Source organism: Squalius cephalus (genome assembly GCF_949319135.1).
Source record: "Squalius cephalus genome assembly, chromosome: 22".
NCBI classification, from domain to species: Eukaryota; Metazoa; Chordata; class Actinopteri; order Cypriniformes; family Leuciscidae; genus Squalius; species Squalius cephalus.
The window spans coordinates 27,828,225-27,845,396 of record NC_137143.1 but is presented as its reverse complement, the minus strand read 5'-3'; the positions used below and the strand labels follow the sequence as shown (position 1 = coordinate 27,845,396).

General features: G+C 37.1%; 2 protein-coding genes across 3 annotated transcripts; one reads left to right on the top strand and one right to left on the bottom strand.

Moving 5' to 3' along the window:
* Positions 1-541: 541 nt before the first annotated feature.
* Positions 542-8,049, bottom strand: LOC307150234 (putative G-protein coupled receptor). Its single transcript, XM_079857193.1, has 2 exons — positions 7,805-8,049; positions 542-4,098 (listed from the first exon to the last, which is right to left on the bottom strand). Exon 2 carries the CDS (start codon positions 3,994-3,996, stop codon positions 2,686-2,688), a length of 1,311 nt encoding a protein of 436 aa, XP_079713319.1. The 5' UTR covers positions 3,997-4,098; positions 7,805-8,049; the 3' UTR covers positions 542-2,685.
* Positions 8,050-9,368: 1,319 nt separating this feature from the next.
* On the top strand, positions 9,369-17,072 carry rrp9 (ribosomal RNA processing 9, U3 small nucleolar RNA binding protein). Of its 2 annotated transcripts, none has more exons than XM_079858318.1 (15): positions 9,369-9,560; positions 9,692-9,777; positions 9,893-10,005; positions 10,096-10,163; positions 10,815-10,856; positions 10,954-11,080; positions 11,199-11,323; positions 12,443-12,535; positions 12,805-12,905; positions 12,995-13,129; positions 13,304-13,366; positions 14,467-14,612; positions 14,889-14,968; positions 15,188-15,261; positions 16,861-17,072. In XM_079858318.1, exons 1-15 carry the CDS (start codon positions 9,492-9,494, stop codon positions 16,952-16,954), a joined length of 1,416 nt encoding a protein of 471 aa, XP_079714444.1. In that variant the 5' UTR covers positions 9,369-9,491; the 3' UTR covers positions 16,955-17,072. The 2 variants fall into 2 exon arrangements, with proteins under 2 accessions (XP_079714444.1, XP_079714443.1); XM_079858317.1 differs by having other exon boundaries at positions 14,467-14,621.
* Positions 17,073-17,172: the final 100 nt, after the last annotated feature.

Sequence of the window (17,172 nt, the reverse complement as noted above, 5' to 3'; positions counted from 1 at the left end):
ACATGCTTTCAGATGATGTACTAAGAGCTGAAGTGATCTAAACTACACAGAATTCAGCTAAAACATCTGTTTAAATACTTGCGGCACAAATACTGTGAAACAGCTGTCCTCTGGCAGATTTACTATGTTCTATAACTCTACGTATTTGGAATAAGTCACAAGATTTTCATAAACACACAGAGACAGAACTTCAATAGCAGAACAAGAATATAAGAGACTGAGTAGAAATACACAAATGCTTTTTTTAAATATTTATTTATGATTTTGAAAGAAGTCTCTTCTGCTCACTAAGGCTGCATTTATTTGATACAAAATACAGTAAAAAGTAAAACTAATATTGTGAAATATTTTTTACAGTTTAAAATAGCTGTTTTCCATGATAATATATATAAAAATGTAATTTATTCCTCCGATGCAAAACTGAAATTTCAGCATCATTACTCCAGTCTTCAGTGTCACATGATCCTTCAGAAATCATTCTAATATGCTGAGTCAAGAAACATTGTTAAAAACAGTTGTGCTGCTTCATATTTTTGTGGAAACTGATAGACTTTTTAATGATTCTTAGATGAATAGAAAGTTCAAAAGAACAGCATTTATTGTAAATAGTTTGTTTTCAACACATTGAATGTCTTTACTGTCATTCTGATCAATTTAATGCATCTTTGCAGAAAAATACATTTCTGACCCCAAACTTGTCAATGATAAATAATGTTAGTTACTGATAATGATGTACTTCAGGCCGTTGTTGACTCTGTGGAGTAAACTATTAGCCTGCATGAAGATGTAGATCTGAATAAACAATGGCAAGAAACCAGCTCTATACAGTACCATCCTCCCATAAAAACATGGATACAGCTCTTATCCATCTCCATGACAACAAAAGACAGTAAGGGTCACATTGTTTTGTATAAATAAATACATTGTATGATGTAATGGGTGGCTCCATATAGCACACCATTCAAAAAAAGGATAAAAAGACGGTCCACATAAATCAGCACAGTGAGCTGTAAACTCAACACAACTCAACATATGCTGCGTTGAACTGAATCATTATCTGTCAAGCTTTCTGTGACTATAGTGTCTTTATTAAACAACGAAACAATCTGGCTTTCTTACCTCATCCCATGTGTGATATCTACAATGGAAAAGAAATACAGCAGATAGCCAAGTGCATTATAAATAATAGAAATAAATATGTATAAATTGATTCAAAACACTTTTTATAAGTTCTTTTTGTCATTTATGTTACTCAATTTTTTTTAAAGAAAGTAAATACTGCAGTAGAAAAAGGTGTTCTCTGTAATGCTCAAAAAGCTGAAGATTTTAGAAAATTTTGAATATGTTAATAAACCATATTTTAAATAAATATTAAATATATCAGTATCTTTCCAAATGAAAACAAGCCTGAGAGGTCATTTTTACAACAAATGTTGTAGGCCTATGTGAATTAAATATGGCATACCATGACTATGTTTTATTTAAAGGTTGGTTATGCTTGATGACATTAAAAGTTTAGGGAACAAATAAGTCATTTCAGTTCATAATGCCATTCAAACCCTAATCAGCTGTGTTTGTAAACATGTGGGCGGAGTCACCACTAGGAAGAATTGTGATTGGATCAGAGCCATTGGCTCTCAATGGCTGTGGATTGGATTAAAGGCATTTGTTGTTCATTGTGTCACAACCATTCCAGAATTTAGGATCTCTTAAAGGCCCCCTGAAATCAATTTTTTTTTTAAACTTTTAGTATGAATATGTTAGCCTTAAGGTTATAAATAAGCTTGCGTGTTCCAAAACAATGACAAAATTTGCATTTAGGAGATATAAGCGTTCGAAACTTAAAGTCCCTCACTTCCGCTAAAATGGATCACAGATTTTTTTGCTTCGCGGACTTCAGCTTCTCATCACATATTCTGTCCAATCAAATGCTCTCTAGAATCTAAAGTGTCCCACCCCCTATGCTGTAAATACCACCTGGCCAAAGCGACCGTTGACACGTTATGGAGAAATATGGGTTGGAGATGTGTGTTCGGTTGCTCAAACGCTCAAGTTTTATTCCGTTTTCCAACTGAACGATGGCTAAGAATGAAATGTCTAGAATTTATTCAAACCTCTACTATTGAATCCAACGTATCATCAGCGCTCGGATTTGCTTTCATGGTGCTGTCAAGTACGACTTGCAGTCTGAGAGGTAAACTAAACGCTATTGGCTATTTGAAAAGGGGGAGGAGCCATTCAAAACGTCCCGCCTTAGCTTCCTATTTCAGTGGAAATTACGTCAACGCATCATACAAAGCTGCGCGTTTCAAGGCACTTCAGTGGGCCTTTAAAATTATCATTAAGACGTTTGGTATACCATTTCAGGCTTTTTATGACCTTACATTTTCCAAACCTGATTTTTGTTTACTTTTTAAGAAATGAGGACTTGAAATGTGCTACTAAATACATTTTACTATTTTAAGTGCAACTGCGAGTTGAGCACATACACTGTTGATCCCTGGGATGGATGAATCGTTCACAATAATATCAATAACATGCATTTAGAAAATAGACAGGGAGAATTTTCATTTCATGCCGTCTTTAAAGAAAAATTAAAAAGCGTTAATTTGTAAAGTAATAAAAATGCATCACAGAAATGATTATGAATTTGAATGTTTTTGAGTAACTCCTCAATGTCATATTTTAGGTCATTTCTTCTGGTATTTGCCCCGGTATCCTAAAACTAGTCTGGTCCAGCGTGCTCCTCGGTGTAGCCATGTGGTAGCTGCATCTGACCCCGTCCCTGTCGCCGCTCCTGTGCAAAAAGTGAAAAAAGTCTTCGTGGCCTGAACGTTCGTGGCCCGACACCGAGGGCCGCACTGGCCTGCCGACTGATCGGCAACACAAGAGCGTCTTACACAACTCCTCCCTGATCTGACGGTTCAGCAGGCCATAAAAAAACGGGTTTACCGCGAACGTGGAATACGCCAGCCAGGTGACGGGTCCCTCAGCTTCTTCTGAGGTACTATGGGAGAATCCCAGCGACAGATGCAGGTGGAAGGCAAAGTAAGGCAGCCAGCAGAGCAGGAACTGACCCACGATGATGGCTAAAGTCAGTGCCGCCTTCCCGCCAACCAGTGTTCTCTTCTTCCTGCGAGGGACCGGATTTCTCCGGATGCTCGTGCTGGTGGTGATGATTGTGGTCTGGCTGTTGACGGAATCAGACCGACGCTTCGGATGAGCGGTCGCCATCGTCCAGCTCGGGATCGGCCCTCTTTCCCGGGCAGCCGTGTGGGCTACTTTATAGACGTGCCCGTAGACGGCAATAATAATGGCAGCCGGCACGCAAAAGCAAACCGTGCAGAACAAAATAGCAAATACTCGACGGTGTCCGCTGTGGCTCCAATGGAGAGAGCAGTGGGTTGCGGCAATGGAGCTTCTACTTCCATAACTGGGCCATCCGAAGACGGTAGCAAGTCCCAGCAAAGTAGACACCACCCAGACGAGTCCCATCACAGCTGCGGACAACCAAGGGGTCATTTTAGCCTCGTACCTCATGGGGTGCACGATGTAGAAGTAGCGCTCGATGCTAATCACAGTGACCGTGAAGATAGAGGCGGATATGAGAAAGGCATTGAGGAATATGTACAGTCTGCATTCGAGTACGGAGAAGATGACGCCGGCGAAGAAGGGCGAGCCGCAGACGATGCCGAGAGGCATGAGGAGCGCGGCGCACAGCAAATCCACGATGCAGAGGTGACACACCAAACTGAACTTGCGGAGGTGGGGGACTTTCACTACGACCGCGAGTACACCGCTGTTGGCCAAGAGGGCCACTGCATTAAGAGTCACCATGACTACGAGCCCCGACGTGTCTCGTAAACGAGATTGTGGGTTAGACATGCTCCCTAACTGCATGCTGGGAGCCAGATGCATAGGGTGGCCATGACTCAATGTCTCATTAAGTTCAGTTTCGTTAAGCTCTGTTGCAGGAGGTAATCCAGACGCCTCCATTGTTCACAGTGTAACGCACCCAACACAAAGCAGAAACACAGGCTTCTCCATCTTCCACCAGTCAGGAATGGGGACTCATTGGCTGGAGGTCAAAGGTCAGCGCTGTTGAAAGAATAATATAAAACACAGAATCAGTATAACTACATTTGAACACGTCAACAACAAGAAGTTTACCAATTTAAAGGCGCATTAAATGATTTTAGATGTTTTGTTTTTTTACATGTGTTAAAACTGTATTTACAGTTCCCTTTGGAAATCACATGCTTTTTCATTTTTATTAATTAATTAATGTCCAGATTAAATCATGCATAATTAAAAAAGAACTAAATTATTATTATTATTTAATTTTCTTTTTCTGTATTCACATCTGGGCTCTTTTATTGATATTTTTTTAACTTCTGCCTGGAGGCATATTGCTTGTTGTTCACTTTGATAATGTTCGGTTAAATGTACGGTTGTCTCTTTTTATGCCGTTGGCTGACTAAATAAAATATAATAATAAAATAAAATAAATGGAAAAATTGTAAAAAATAATAAAACTACAAAGTGCATAGTATATACACACATGCACACATATGCAATAAAGCACAAATAAAATAAATAGAAAATTAGTTACATAAGTAAGTATAATAATAATAATAAATGCTTTTGACTGTGTAACACACCCGAAACATGATTCTATTTCAAAGTTCTTGACTAAAGTCAAAAGCAAGCTATGATACATTTGCTTAGTCTTTCAAAAAAATGGGGTGTTCAACACCTCTACATACACTCACCTAAAGGATTATTAGGAACACCTGTTCAATTTCTCATTAATGCAATTATCTAATCAACCAATCACATGGCAGTTGCTTCAATGCATTTAGGGGTGTGGTCCTGGTCAAGACAATCTCCTGAACTCCAAACTGAATGTCAGAATGGGAAAGAAAGGTCATTTAAGCAATTTTGAGCGTCTGAGTATTTCACAATCTGCTCAGTTACTGGGATTTTCACGCACAACCATTTCTAGGGTTTACAAAGAATGGTGTGAAAAGGGAAAAACATCCAGTATGCGGCAGTCCTGTGGGCGAAAATGCCTTGTTGATGCTAGAGGTCAGAGGAGAATGGGCCGACTGATTCAAGCTGATAGAAGAGCAACTTTGACTGAAATAACCACTCGTTACAACCGAGGTATGCAGCAAAGCATTTGTGAAGCCACAACACGCACAACCTTGAGGCGGATGGGCTACAACAGCAGAAGACCCCACCGGGTACCACTAATCTCCACTACAAATAGGAAAAAAAAGGCTACAATTTGCACGAGCTCACCAAAATTGGACAGTTGAAGACTGAAAAAATGTTGCCTGGTCTGATGAGTCTCGATTTCTGTTGAGACATTCAGATGGTAGAGTCAGAATTTGGCGTAAACAGAATGAGAACATGGATCCATCATGCCTTGTTACCACTGTGCAGGCTGGTGATGGTGGTGTAATGGTGTGGGGGATGTTTTCTTGGCACACTTTAGGCCCCTTAGTGCCAATTGGGCATCGTTTAAATGCCACGGCCTACCTGAGCATTGTTTCTGACCATGTCCATCCCTTTATGACCACCATGTACCCATCCTCTGATGGCTACTTCCAGCAGGATAATGCACCATGTCACAAAGCTCGAATCATTTCAAATTGGTTTCTTGAACATGACAATGAGTTCACTGTACTAAAATGGCCCCCACAGTCTCCAGATCTCAACCCAATAGAGCATCTTTGGGATGTGGTGGAACGGGAGCTTCGTGCCCTGGATGTGCATCCCACAAATCTCCATCAACTGCAAGATGCTATCCTATCAATATGGGCCAACATTTCTAAAGAATGCTTTCAGCACCTTGTTGAATCAATGCCACGTAGAATTAAGGCAGTTCTGAAGGCGAAAGGGGGTCAAACACAGTATTAGTATGGTGTTCCTAATAATCCTTTAGGTGAGTGTATGTTTTTGCTTATGTTTAGGGCCTAAAAATACTATGGCAGCACCAAGGTACAGTGATGCGTCAGATGTACTATATAACATATACTGCACCATGGTATACTTCAACTATGTCAAATAATACCATGGTATTACCATCATGGTAGTGTCTAAAATGACATCCGTGGCATCATTTACAGAAAGATAGCATAGTACTTGTAAATCGGCAGGTTATTAGCGTAACATGTCCAGTGCATTTTCGTGATTCTTTTTTTGGTCCCGTGGCTCAACATTGAGAAGCCGAGAGAGGCTTGATCAGTTGGAATAATTCATGGTGCTCGTGGTGCTCTAACCTTTTGAAGCGGAGCATAATGAGCTCACTTGTTTGGCTGCAGCTGCTGGGGTTTCTCTGGCATTAGCGTTAGCATGAGCTCACTGTCACCTGCACATCACTACAGTGTGCTCACGCCACAGACTTCACTCTCACACTGCCACAGACATCATCTGACTGATGTCACTTACTGTACTGTCACTGTAATGCCTGACAACTCCTCATCACAAACTCTTAAGATGACGTGTGTAATGCAGAGACAAATTTAAGTACGCCATAGGTCCCCAAAAAGTCGAAACATTTACATATATATCATCTATATACATAGGAATTAGTAAGATTTAAATAAAAATAATACTTTTGTTCAGCAAGGACGCGTTAAATTGATCAAAAGTGACAGTAAAGACTTTTACGCTGTTACAAAAAAATTGCAGCACAACTGTTTTCAACATTGATAATATTACGAAATGTTTCTTGAGCAGTAAATCTGCATATTAGAATGATTTCTGAAGGATCGTGTCGCACTGAAAATTCAACTTTGCATCACAGGAATAAATTTCATTTTGAAATATATTAAAATAGAAAGCAGCTATTTTAAATTGCAATAATATTTCTTTCTGCAATAATATTTTTATATTTTTGCAATAAACTTTTAACGTTTAATGTCTCTTCATTAAGCATTAAAGATGATAGTAATTGTTCTTTTTTTTTTTTTTGACCAGCCAAGCTTTATTATGATCTCCACCAGTCATTTCATCAATAATCATAAAGCATCTCTAATCTTTTATAGTCACATGAATGCAGTCAAATGAATGCAGAGTAATTTGGCATGAAAAAGCACAGCGGCTGGATTGCATCACCAGCATTACGGCTGCACAGAACGTACCCGCGTGCTTTAAGTTAATCAGTTTGTTCATCTTGATGGATTGTTAATGCCTTGACCTGGCACTACCTCCATTTTCACAGCGAAAAATTACTTCAGAGGAAGTTTCTGCTTGAAAAGTGGATGAAAATTACAACAAATTACACCTCTACAGCCCCCCCCCCCCCCCCATTCAGACAAATCAGTGACTTCCACTTTTAATCCTGGCATGTTTTCTCGGCCAGTAATCTCTCTCTGCTCGGCCGAGATTGTCTGGTCATCTAATAAACAGATGTGCAATGTGCAGGTTTTGGGTTATGAAAGAGATGCCCTGCTTTTATTATGTAGTTTAACATAAACACACAACCACACATCAACATGAACATACACTGAAACTTCTTCTAAATGTGTTATTGCATTATAATAAAAATAAATCAGAAAGGTTTTAAATAACCAAGAAAAACAACTTTAAAAAATTTTTTTTATCGTTAAGCATTTCTGTAGTTGTCCAGCATATATGATCAGTTATGCAAAATGTGTTGTTTACTGAGAATACATGGATCATTTCAACCTTTAACACTTGGGACTTTAAATTATGAGACAGCATTTTTATAGTAATAAGCTGAATGTTTAAAACAAACAGTAAAGTATAGCAAATGACAATAAAACAATCTCACCTGAAGTCCATCAACTAAGTCTGGTCAATCATCATTAAATGTCCCAAAATCCTGGATCTGTCGGTCGGTCATGAGGAGTGTGTCGAGTTTATCCAGCACTTACTCTGTCTGAGCTTGATGGAGTTGTGTTTGGCTCCGCGCTCGTTGCACTTTAGACAAGCGGAAGACATTACAGAGGCAGATGTACGTGATGTGCAGGTCAGTCCATTAGGAGACTCGTCTACTGCATCATCTGTGGACAGAGTAATTACAGAGAGAGAGGGAGAGGGAGAGAGAGAGAGAGAGAGAGAGAGAGAGAGGGAGGGATGGAGAGAGAGAGAGAGAGAGAGAGAGAGAGAGAGAGAGAGAGAGAGAGAGAGAGAGAGAGAGAGAGAGAGAGCACAGCTGACCAGGACTGAGGAAGTCACCAGTGGCAACAATCACTCACACTATTAATATACAATAAAAACATATGTAATACAAATACAAGTAAAATGTAATAGAACATTAGTTACATCCTTTATAATTAGTAATAACAATAATAGTAATAGTATTGGCCTACCATTGATTAAATAAATGTGAAATCTATTATTATTATGTATGTAATATGTTTGTATATATGCGTGCATTTAATTTAATTTATTTATAATATATTATTATTAGTAGTATACGTATGTGTTTTTATTGCAAGTTTGCATACGTGTACATTTTATTTTATGTATTTATATTAATATGTGCATTTTATTTATAATACATTATCAGTAGTAGTTATGTTTTTTATTGCATATTTTAATATATGTGTGTGTATTATTTTATGTATTATCATTATTATATATGTGTTTTTAATATATATATTGCATATATGTGTGTATATAATTTTATGAATTATTAGTAGTTATGCATTTTTATTGCATATATTTCTATATATATATGTGTGTGTGTGTATTATTTTATGTATTATTATTATTATACATGTGTTTTTAATGTATATATTTGCACATTTGTGTGTATTTAATTTTATTTATTTATAATATTATTATTATTTGTAATAGTAGTAGTTATACGTTTCATTGCATATATTTACATGTTTGTGTATATTATTTTGTGTGTTATTATACATGTGTTTTCATGTAAATATTTGCATATATGTGTGTATATTATTTTATGTATTATTATTACTATAATTATACATGTGTTTTATTTGCATATATGTGTGTATTTAATTTTATTTATTTATAATATATTATTATTATTATTTGTAGTAGTAATAGTAGTAGTAGTATACTATACTATACCATACTATACTAGTAGTTTCTTATTTCATACGTTTGCATATATGTGTGTGTATTTTATTTTTTTATTATATATTTGTAGCAGTAGTAGCAGTTATGCGTTTTTATTGCATATGTTTGTATATATGTGTGTATATTATTTTATGTAGCCTATTATATTTATACAGTATATCAGTTTCAGTCACACAATGTGCAGTTATAAACACCTACTGTATAGCGCATTAGAAGCGGTCGCTGTAATGTATCGTCTCTCCATTAGGCTGCGCTGTAGCGCAAACACACACACGTAAACCACCCGAGAAGGAGAACTACAGGAAGCTTGTGTTTGTGGCCATGTGAGTGGCATGCTAGCCCTGGAAAATAAATGCAAACAATCCTGAATTACGTAATTTAAACAAGTAGTTTTAAACGTCACCATGTCATCTTTCTTTATAAAGAAAAGGGTAATCTCTGCGGCTGTCAACAAAGGAGATTTAAAAAGAAAGGTACGTTTATATTTAGATGAGTGCACTGATAAATGAGTTTGTATTTATCTTTTCAGCTTTCATAATGTTATTTTAAACTTTTTTTTCTTTGATATTGTAAAAATATTAACATATATGTATATCAATGTTAGAGTAATGCAGATGATGGCAAAGGGAGGTCAAAAAAGTTCAATAAACGAGCGGATGAAGAAATATCGAGTGACTCAGAAAATGAAAGGTAACTGACCTAACTTACTGCAGTGTGTGTGTGTGTGTGTGTGTGTGTGTGTGTTGGATGAACGCTGATGTTTTACTTCAATTAAATCAAATCACATATGGTATTTCTTCTGCAGTGCTGAACCAAGCAGAAAACAACAGGACAATGAAGACGACGAGATCGAGGAGACTCCGCAAGAGAAGAAACTTCGCCTGGCCAAACTTTACCTAGATCAGCTGAGAGAGGAAGGTGTGTAAGATCATCATCATCATCATCCACACGAGACTCAAACATTCCCACTGTTTCCTCAACCTTTGCTATCTGTGCTGTCTTTGACAGAGGATAAGAAAGCTGAGGAAGAATCGTTTGAAGCGGATCTCATAGCTGGAAGACTGCAGGATGATCTGGTAAATCCACTGGTTTTCTTCACAAACTTATCGTTTGCTATTTGATATCTAACCTTTAAGTGTGGTAGACAGTGTAATGTCACACTTTTAGCTCATTTATTCAGAAAATCCTTAGCAAAAACCTTTAAAATGTTGCATCAGATATTTTTGACCGCATTACTTGTCAATTAAATATCTAACTTAAAGGGATAGTTCACCCCAAAATTAAAATGTTGTCATTAATTATTCACCCTCATGTCCTTCCAAACCCGTAAGACTTTCGTTCATTTTCAGAACACAAATGAAGATGTTTTGAAAACAGAGATTTCTGTACTCTCCAATTTCAAGGCCCATAAAGGTAGTGAAGACATCATAAGAGCAACCCATGTGACTCCAGTGGTTTAATCTCAGTTTTATGAAGCGACGCAAGTGCTTTACCACTTTATTTACAAAATATAAATCTCTAACGCACGTTAATGACAGAATTTACATTTTTGGGTGAACTAACCCTTTAAAATGTTTTAAAATCTGTTGATTTTTACTAAACCTGTTATTTTGGAGGACGTTATATATGGCTACACTGAGCGCATAAAATTATTACCAATGTAAAATTTGAGTGTAATAATTATTCCTGTTCTCCTCTAATCCCTTGTTTTTATTCATCCTCCACAGCTTGAACAGAAAGGCAAACTGCAAAGACTGATAGCCAAAGACGTGAGTGATGTTTTTCATAAGCTGCTGTGCAGATACTATACCTTTAATTATTTGCCACTGTTACTTCAGTATGAAATCACGCTGACGTCTCCTCTAGCTCATAGCTCCAGACCCAGAAGAGGTCAGGCTGTTGAGAGGACACAAACTATCTGTCACATGTCTCGTCATCACCCCGGATGAGAAATACATCTTCTCTGCAAGCAAAGACTGCTCAATCATCAAATGTGAGTCTGACAGGTCAACTGCGCTCTGCTTTAACGGTCTACATTTCCGACTGAGTTGACGTCAATGCTCGTGTTGTAGAGTTTGTTCTTCTGAATGAGTGCTGTATGTGATCTGCAGGGGAGGCGGAGAGTGGAAAGAAGGTGCACAAGATTGCAGGAGGACGGAAGGGAACAGAGGATCGTCACGTGGGACACACCGCTCACGTCCTGTGTATGGCCATATCATCTGATGGGAAATACCTGGTGAGAGGAGATGTGCTAGTGTTGTTCTGCTATGATTCACTGGCTCATATTATTTAGAATTACTTTCTATCTTAGAATTACACTGGCTTTATTGTTGTTGCCATGCACTAATATTTTCATCCCCAAGATAACAATTTATTGAAATTCAGTAATATTTTTCATAAGTTCTATAAATGTTTTGGACTTTTGTATCTGTGTATACACTACCGTTCAAAAGTTTGTTCTTTTGAATTTTCTATGCATCAAATAATCCCAAAAAAACTAGGGCTGTCAAAAGATTAATCGCATCCAAAATAAAAGTTTGTGTTTACATAATATATGTGTGTGTACTGTGTATAATTATTTTGTATATATAAATAAATACACACACATGCATGTATATATTTAAGAAATATTTGCATACATATACTGTATATATTTATATATAATTTATATTATATATAAATATAATTTTTTTTTATATATAAATTATACAAAAATCAAAATTCTTCTTAAATATATACAAGCATGTGTGTGTATTTATATATATAAAATAATTATACACAGTACACACACATATATTATGTAAACACAAACTTTTATTTTGGATGCGATTAATCTTTTGACAGCCCTAAAAAAAACTTTTCATGGTTTCCTCAAAAATATTATAGAGCACAATTGTTTTCAATATTGATAATACATGTTTCTTAAGCAGAAAATCAGCATATTAGAATGATTTCTGAAGGATCATGTGACACTGAAGACTGGAGTAATGATGCTGAAAATTCAGCTTTGCATCAGAAGAAAAAAATAGATTTTAAAAATGTATTCAAATAGAAAACAGTTAATTTAAATTGTAAAAATATTTCACAATATTATTTTTACTGTATTTTTAATCAAATAAATGCAGCCTTGGTGAATAGAACAGACTTGAATCAAAAACATTAAAAAAATTCATTTATCCATGATCTAATCTGTCTATTATCATATATGTATTAAATCATTTTATATTTGTGGATTGCATTGTTTTAGAGTAATTAGAATAATTTTACTGTTTTTTTTATGTTATAGTTTTTGTCAATTAATTGAAAACACAAAGTTGGATGCAGTTTAATAGGGACTTTTTTCTTTATTTTCTAGGCTAGTGGGGACATGAATAAACTGGTCATGATCTGGGATCCGGTGACATGTAAACATCTGTACAAGTTTGTAGGACACAGAGGCGCTGTATCAGTGAGTACAGGATCTCTTATGGACACGTGCATTCTCTGACCCGAGTTTGTTTTTAATGAATCATTGTGACTGTAGATCAGGGGTGTCCAATCCACTGTCCTGCAGAGACTAGACTCACTAGACACTTCCTCTGCAGGACGTCGGCCCTCCAGGAGCAGGATTGGACACCCCTGCTTTAGATGATGGGAAATTCCAAGCTTATATTTCATTTACTTACTGTTTGTACTCATTCGACTGAATTGAACGAAACGCTTCTGCTTCCTCCACAGGGTTTAGCCTTTAGACGAGGGACTCATACCCTCTACAGCGCATCACATGACCGCTCAATAAAAGTGTGGAGTGTGGACGAGAACGCTTATGTAGAAACCCTGTAGGTATACCAGCTGATAAGAGTATTATAATAAGAAGAGAACTGTACTTGCTCGTTACTCACAAGGTTCATCTGTGTTTATTCGTCAGGTTCGGCCACCAGGACATGATCACTGGGTTGGACTGTTTGAGCAGAGAGAGATGTGTGACCGCAGGAGGACGGGACAGAACAGTGCGAGTGTGGAAAATTGCAGAAGAATCACAGCTGGTCTTTCACGGACACGAGTGAGTTTGCAGTTGTGATGTACCGTTCTAGCGTTATGACCTCAAAACTTCCTCTATTAAAGCAAGAGTTTGGGCTTAGCTACATCAGCAGTTATGATTTAATTCATTTCGCCATATCTAAGGATGAATTCTTTCACCTTCCTGTATGTAATGATGTCCTCTGTCTGTCTGAAGGGGCTCCATTGATTGTGTCCAGCTTATTAATGAAGAACACATGGTCACTGGAGGAGATGATGGGTAAGTCTTTGGCTGTGTCTGAAATCGCCCCCTATACCCTCATTCACTATTCCCTACGTTAGTCCACTAATATAATCCACTTGAAGGAGTTAGTGAAAACGAGCGAGTGAATTCGGACACTGAGTGCTCCTGAAGGTGAAGAGAATTATCTTGAGCTCTGTCATGGAATCTATCTATAAACCTTAATTAATAACCAGTGAAAAAGGAATTTATACCTGTATGATATTACGTTGTACCCACATTGGTTTGGAAAATCTTCTGATATACATTCACATGACTCTCACAGTGCATTATGGGTATTCTCTAGCCATTGAGTGTACGTCGGTTGTACACTCATTATTGTGGTGCATTGTGGGATTGAATGAGTGCGCACAATAACGTCCACTATGGTTTCGGACTCCACTACAAATGGCTGTCCCCTCAAATATCGCCCTATTAAGGGAATAGGGGGCGATTTCAGACACAGCCTTTTTCAATTCAGCTAGATTTTTTTTAAAGAGTGCATAACTTTCATTAATAATAAACTTTATGCTACACTATCATCTTCTCAATTGCATTTACTCATGTTTTTACCAGTGTTGTTATTGTAAAAACTAAAACTATTAACAATGGTTTTTGGTCATTGTAATAAAAATTAAATAATACTTGATATTAAAAAACTTAAATGAACATTTAAAATTTTACCTTGCAACTAACTGAAACAAGTTTAGATGCTAAAATTACTAAAACTGAAAAAGACAATATATAACAAATCTAATAAAAAGGAAAATGCATATAACAAAATTATTAAAACTTAAACTTAAAAACTAATTCAAATTATGAATACAGTATATACTATAATTGTATATACTAAATAATACTTAAGCAACACTGATTTTTACGCTCTATGGAAGCAGATCATTTATCCTGAGATGATAAATATCTATAGAATGAATTTACACATTGTGAAATCTGTTATATTACTGAAATATTAACTAAAATCTTAGGAAGTTTTTCAGTAAATATTTTAGCTCAAAGGATTTCTGTTATCAAAAAAACTTTAGAAATCCATGCTTTAATGCATAAGTGATGAGGTGTCACCCTTCTGTGGTTTTGTCCAGCTCTATTTCTATTTGGACGGTTAATAAGAAGAAGCCGGTGAGCACAGTGAAGAAAGCCCACGGTAGCCATGGCAACACGGGTCTGGAGCAGCCGTACTGGGTGTCGTCTGTGGCGGCGCTGCACAACTCTGACACCGTGGCATCAGGTGCCTCAGGTGCACACACACACACACACACACACACACACTCTCACAGGCAACGAACCCAGTGCACTTAAATCTACAGCCGCCCACAAACTCGCATTTGCTTTTTTGTCTCGCACACACTCACACACGATTACCCTTAAGTACAAATATTACCATCATAATCTATCCTCGTTCCACTTTTACCTTGTCCACAAAGCACTCCGCCTTCTGTATTTCCATGCGAGACTGCTCTCCAAACACCTGATTATCATCAACATCATTGTTTTCCCTCCCCAGGCTCCCATAATTCCGCGGTGCAGCTGTGGAAGTGTGGGCAGGGATTCAGAGGCCTGGAGCCGCTCTTCAGCATCCCTGTGGTGAGCAGGACAGATCCATACAGCTCTAATTGACGGGTTACTGTCCGTCTGCTATTGAATCACGTCCTTTTGTGTGTGTAGAAAGCAGCATGCTTCATCTGGAGAGGATGAATAATGAATCAGTTCATAATACCACTATTTTTCAAGTGCACAGTGGCCACACATGACGTCTCTTACAGTAACCTGCAGTATAACGAATGTTAATCATTTCTCTTTTAGACTGGATTTGTGAACAGTCTGAAGTTCTCAAACTCTGGGAAGTTTCTTGTGGCGGGAGTTGGACAGGAGCACAGGTGAAGTGTTTTTAAGCGTAGCTGATTGACACTAATGATTATTTTTCATGTAGTGCCGTTTGCAAAATTGGCCAATCATTTTGTCAGTCAGTGGTGCACATTTTCTGTTTTCAGGTGTTCTTTAGTAAATTGAAATTCTGCAATTTTGTATGCATTGGTTTAATTGTATGGGATATATCAACACTATGGCTGCGTCCGAAATCACACACTCTCTTGAGTAGGTAATTATTTTGAATAAAATTATGTTCTATATAGTTGGGATATACAGACCCTTTCCAAAAAAATTGAATATCATGGAAAAGTTTATTTCCATAATTTCATTCAAAACGTTAAACTTCCATAGATTATAGATTCAGGGCCCACAACTTAAACGATTTCAAGTATTTAGTTGTTTATTTGTACATAATTTGGGCTTCCAGCTCATAAAACCCACAAAAACAGGATTTCAAAAAATTAGAATATTACATGAAATCACAACGTAATTACACAGTGATACCATGGTCATTGAACCAGGTTTTGGTTCTTTTGGCAGTGTGCAAATCCTGCTGGAAAATGAAGGAAGCATGAAGTGCTCTGGAAATGTCCTGGTAGACGGCTGCGTTGAGTGGACAGCACAGTGGACCAACACCAGCCGATGACATGGCTCCCCAAACCAACACAGACTGTGGAAACTTCACACTGGACTTCAAGCATCTTGGATTGTGTGCCTCTCCATTCTTCATCCAGACTCTGGGACCTTGGTTTCCAAATGAGATGCAAAATTTGCTCTCATCAGAAAAGAGGACTTTGGTCCACTGTGCTTTATTAAATCCAGAGTCAACACAGCCGTCTACCAGGACATTTCCAGAGCACTTCATGCTTCCTTCATTTTCCAGCAGGATTTGCACACTGCCAAAAGAACCAAAACCTGGTTCAATGACCATGGTATCACTGTGTAATTACGTTGTGATTTCATGTAATATTCTAATTTTTTGAAATCCTGTTTTCGTGGGTTTTATGAGCTGGAAGCCCAAATTATGTACAAATAAACAACTAAATACTTGAAATCGTTTAAGTTGTGGGCCCTGAATCTATAATCTATGGAAGTTTAACGTTTTGAATGGAATTATGGAAATAAATAAACTTTTCCATGATATTCTAATTTTTTGGAAAGGGTCTGTAGTAGGGAAGTGTGTGATTTCGGATGCAGCCTATCAGCTATCATATTGATAGTATTGGTCATTAAAAACCTATATCCTGCACATAATATATGATTTTGATCTTCTGTAGGAGGTTTATTTTGCTATCTGTGATCTTGATAAAAAGTTGAGTTCAGCTACTAGTCATTAAAGGTTACTCAAAGGTAGATGGATCAATTTCTATTAATGTATTAATAATATAATACATTAATATTTGTATTCATTTATTTTTTACTTATTCAATTTATTTGAACAAAATCAATGCATGTACCTTCAAGGCCTGATTTTATGCAGTAACATTGTACTACCCCTAGATGGCAGTAATCTGAAGTGAATTGATCCTTTGTGTGTAGCATTTATACATTTCGTTATGTTGACATTCTTTAGCTCAGTGTGTGCTGTTTTGTTCTGTCTTTTTCAGGTTGGGCCGATGGTGGAGAATAAAGGAAGCTAAGAATGGACTGTATATCATTCCTCTGAAACGACAAGCGAAAGAGCAAGAAGTGGTCCAATAATGGGGCCTGATCTAGGATTTGAATTTGGTATCGGAGAACTTTTGGTTGCCTTTTTGTTTTCTTTACATGTCAGAAGATGGTGTAAAAAAGAAGCTTTTGATTAAATTTCTATTGTGTTTATCTGTTTCGCTGCTTTTGTCTACAGCTCTAGCACAAACTTGTTATTAGTGGTAGAGTCTACATGTTAAACTCAAATGAAATAACGCATTTATTGATTG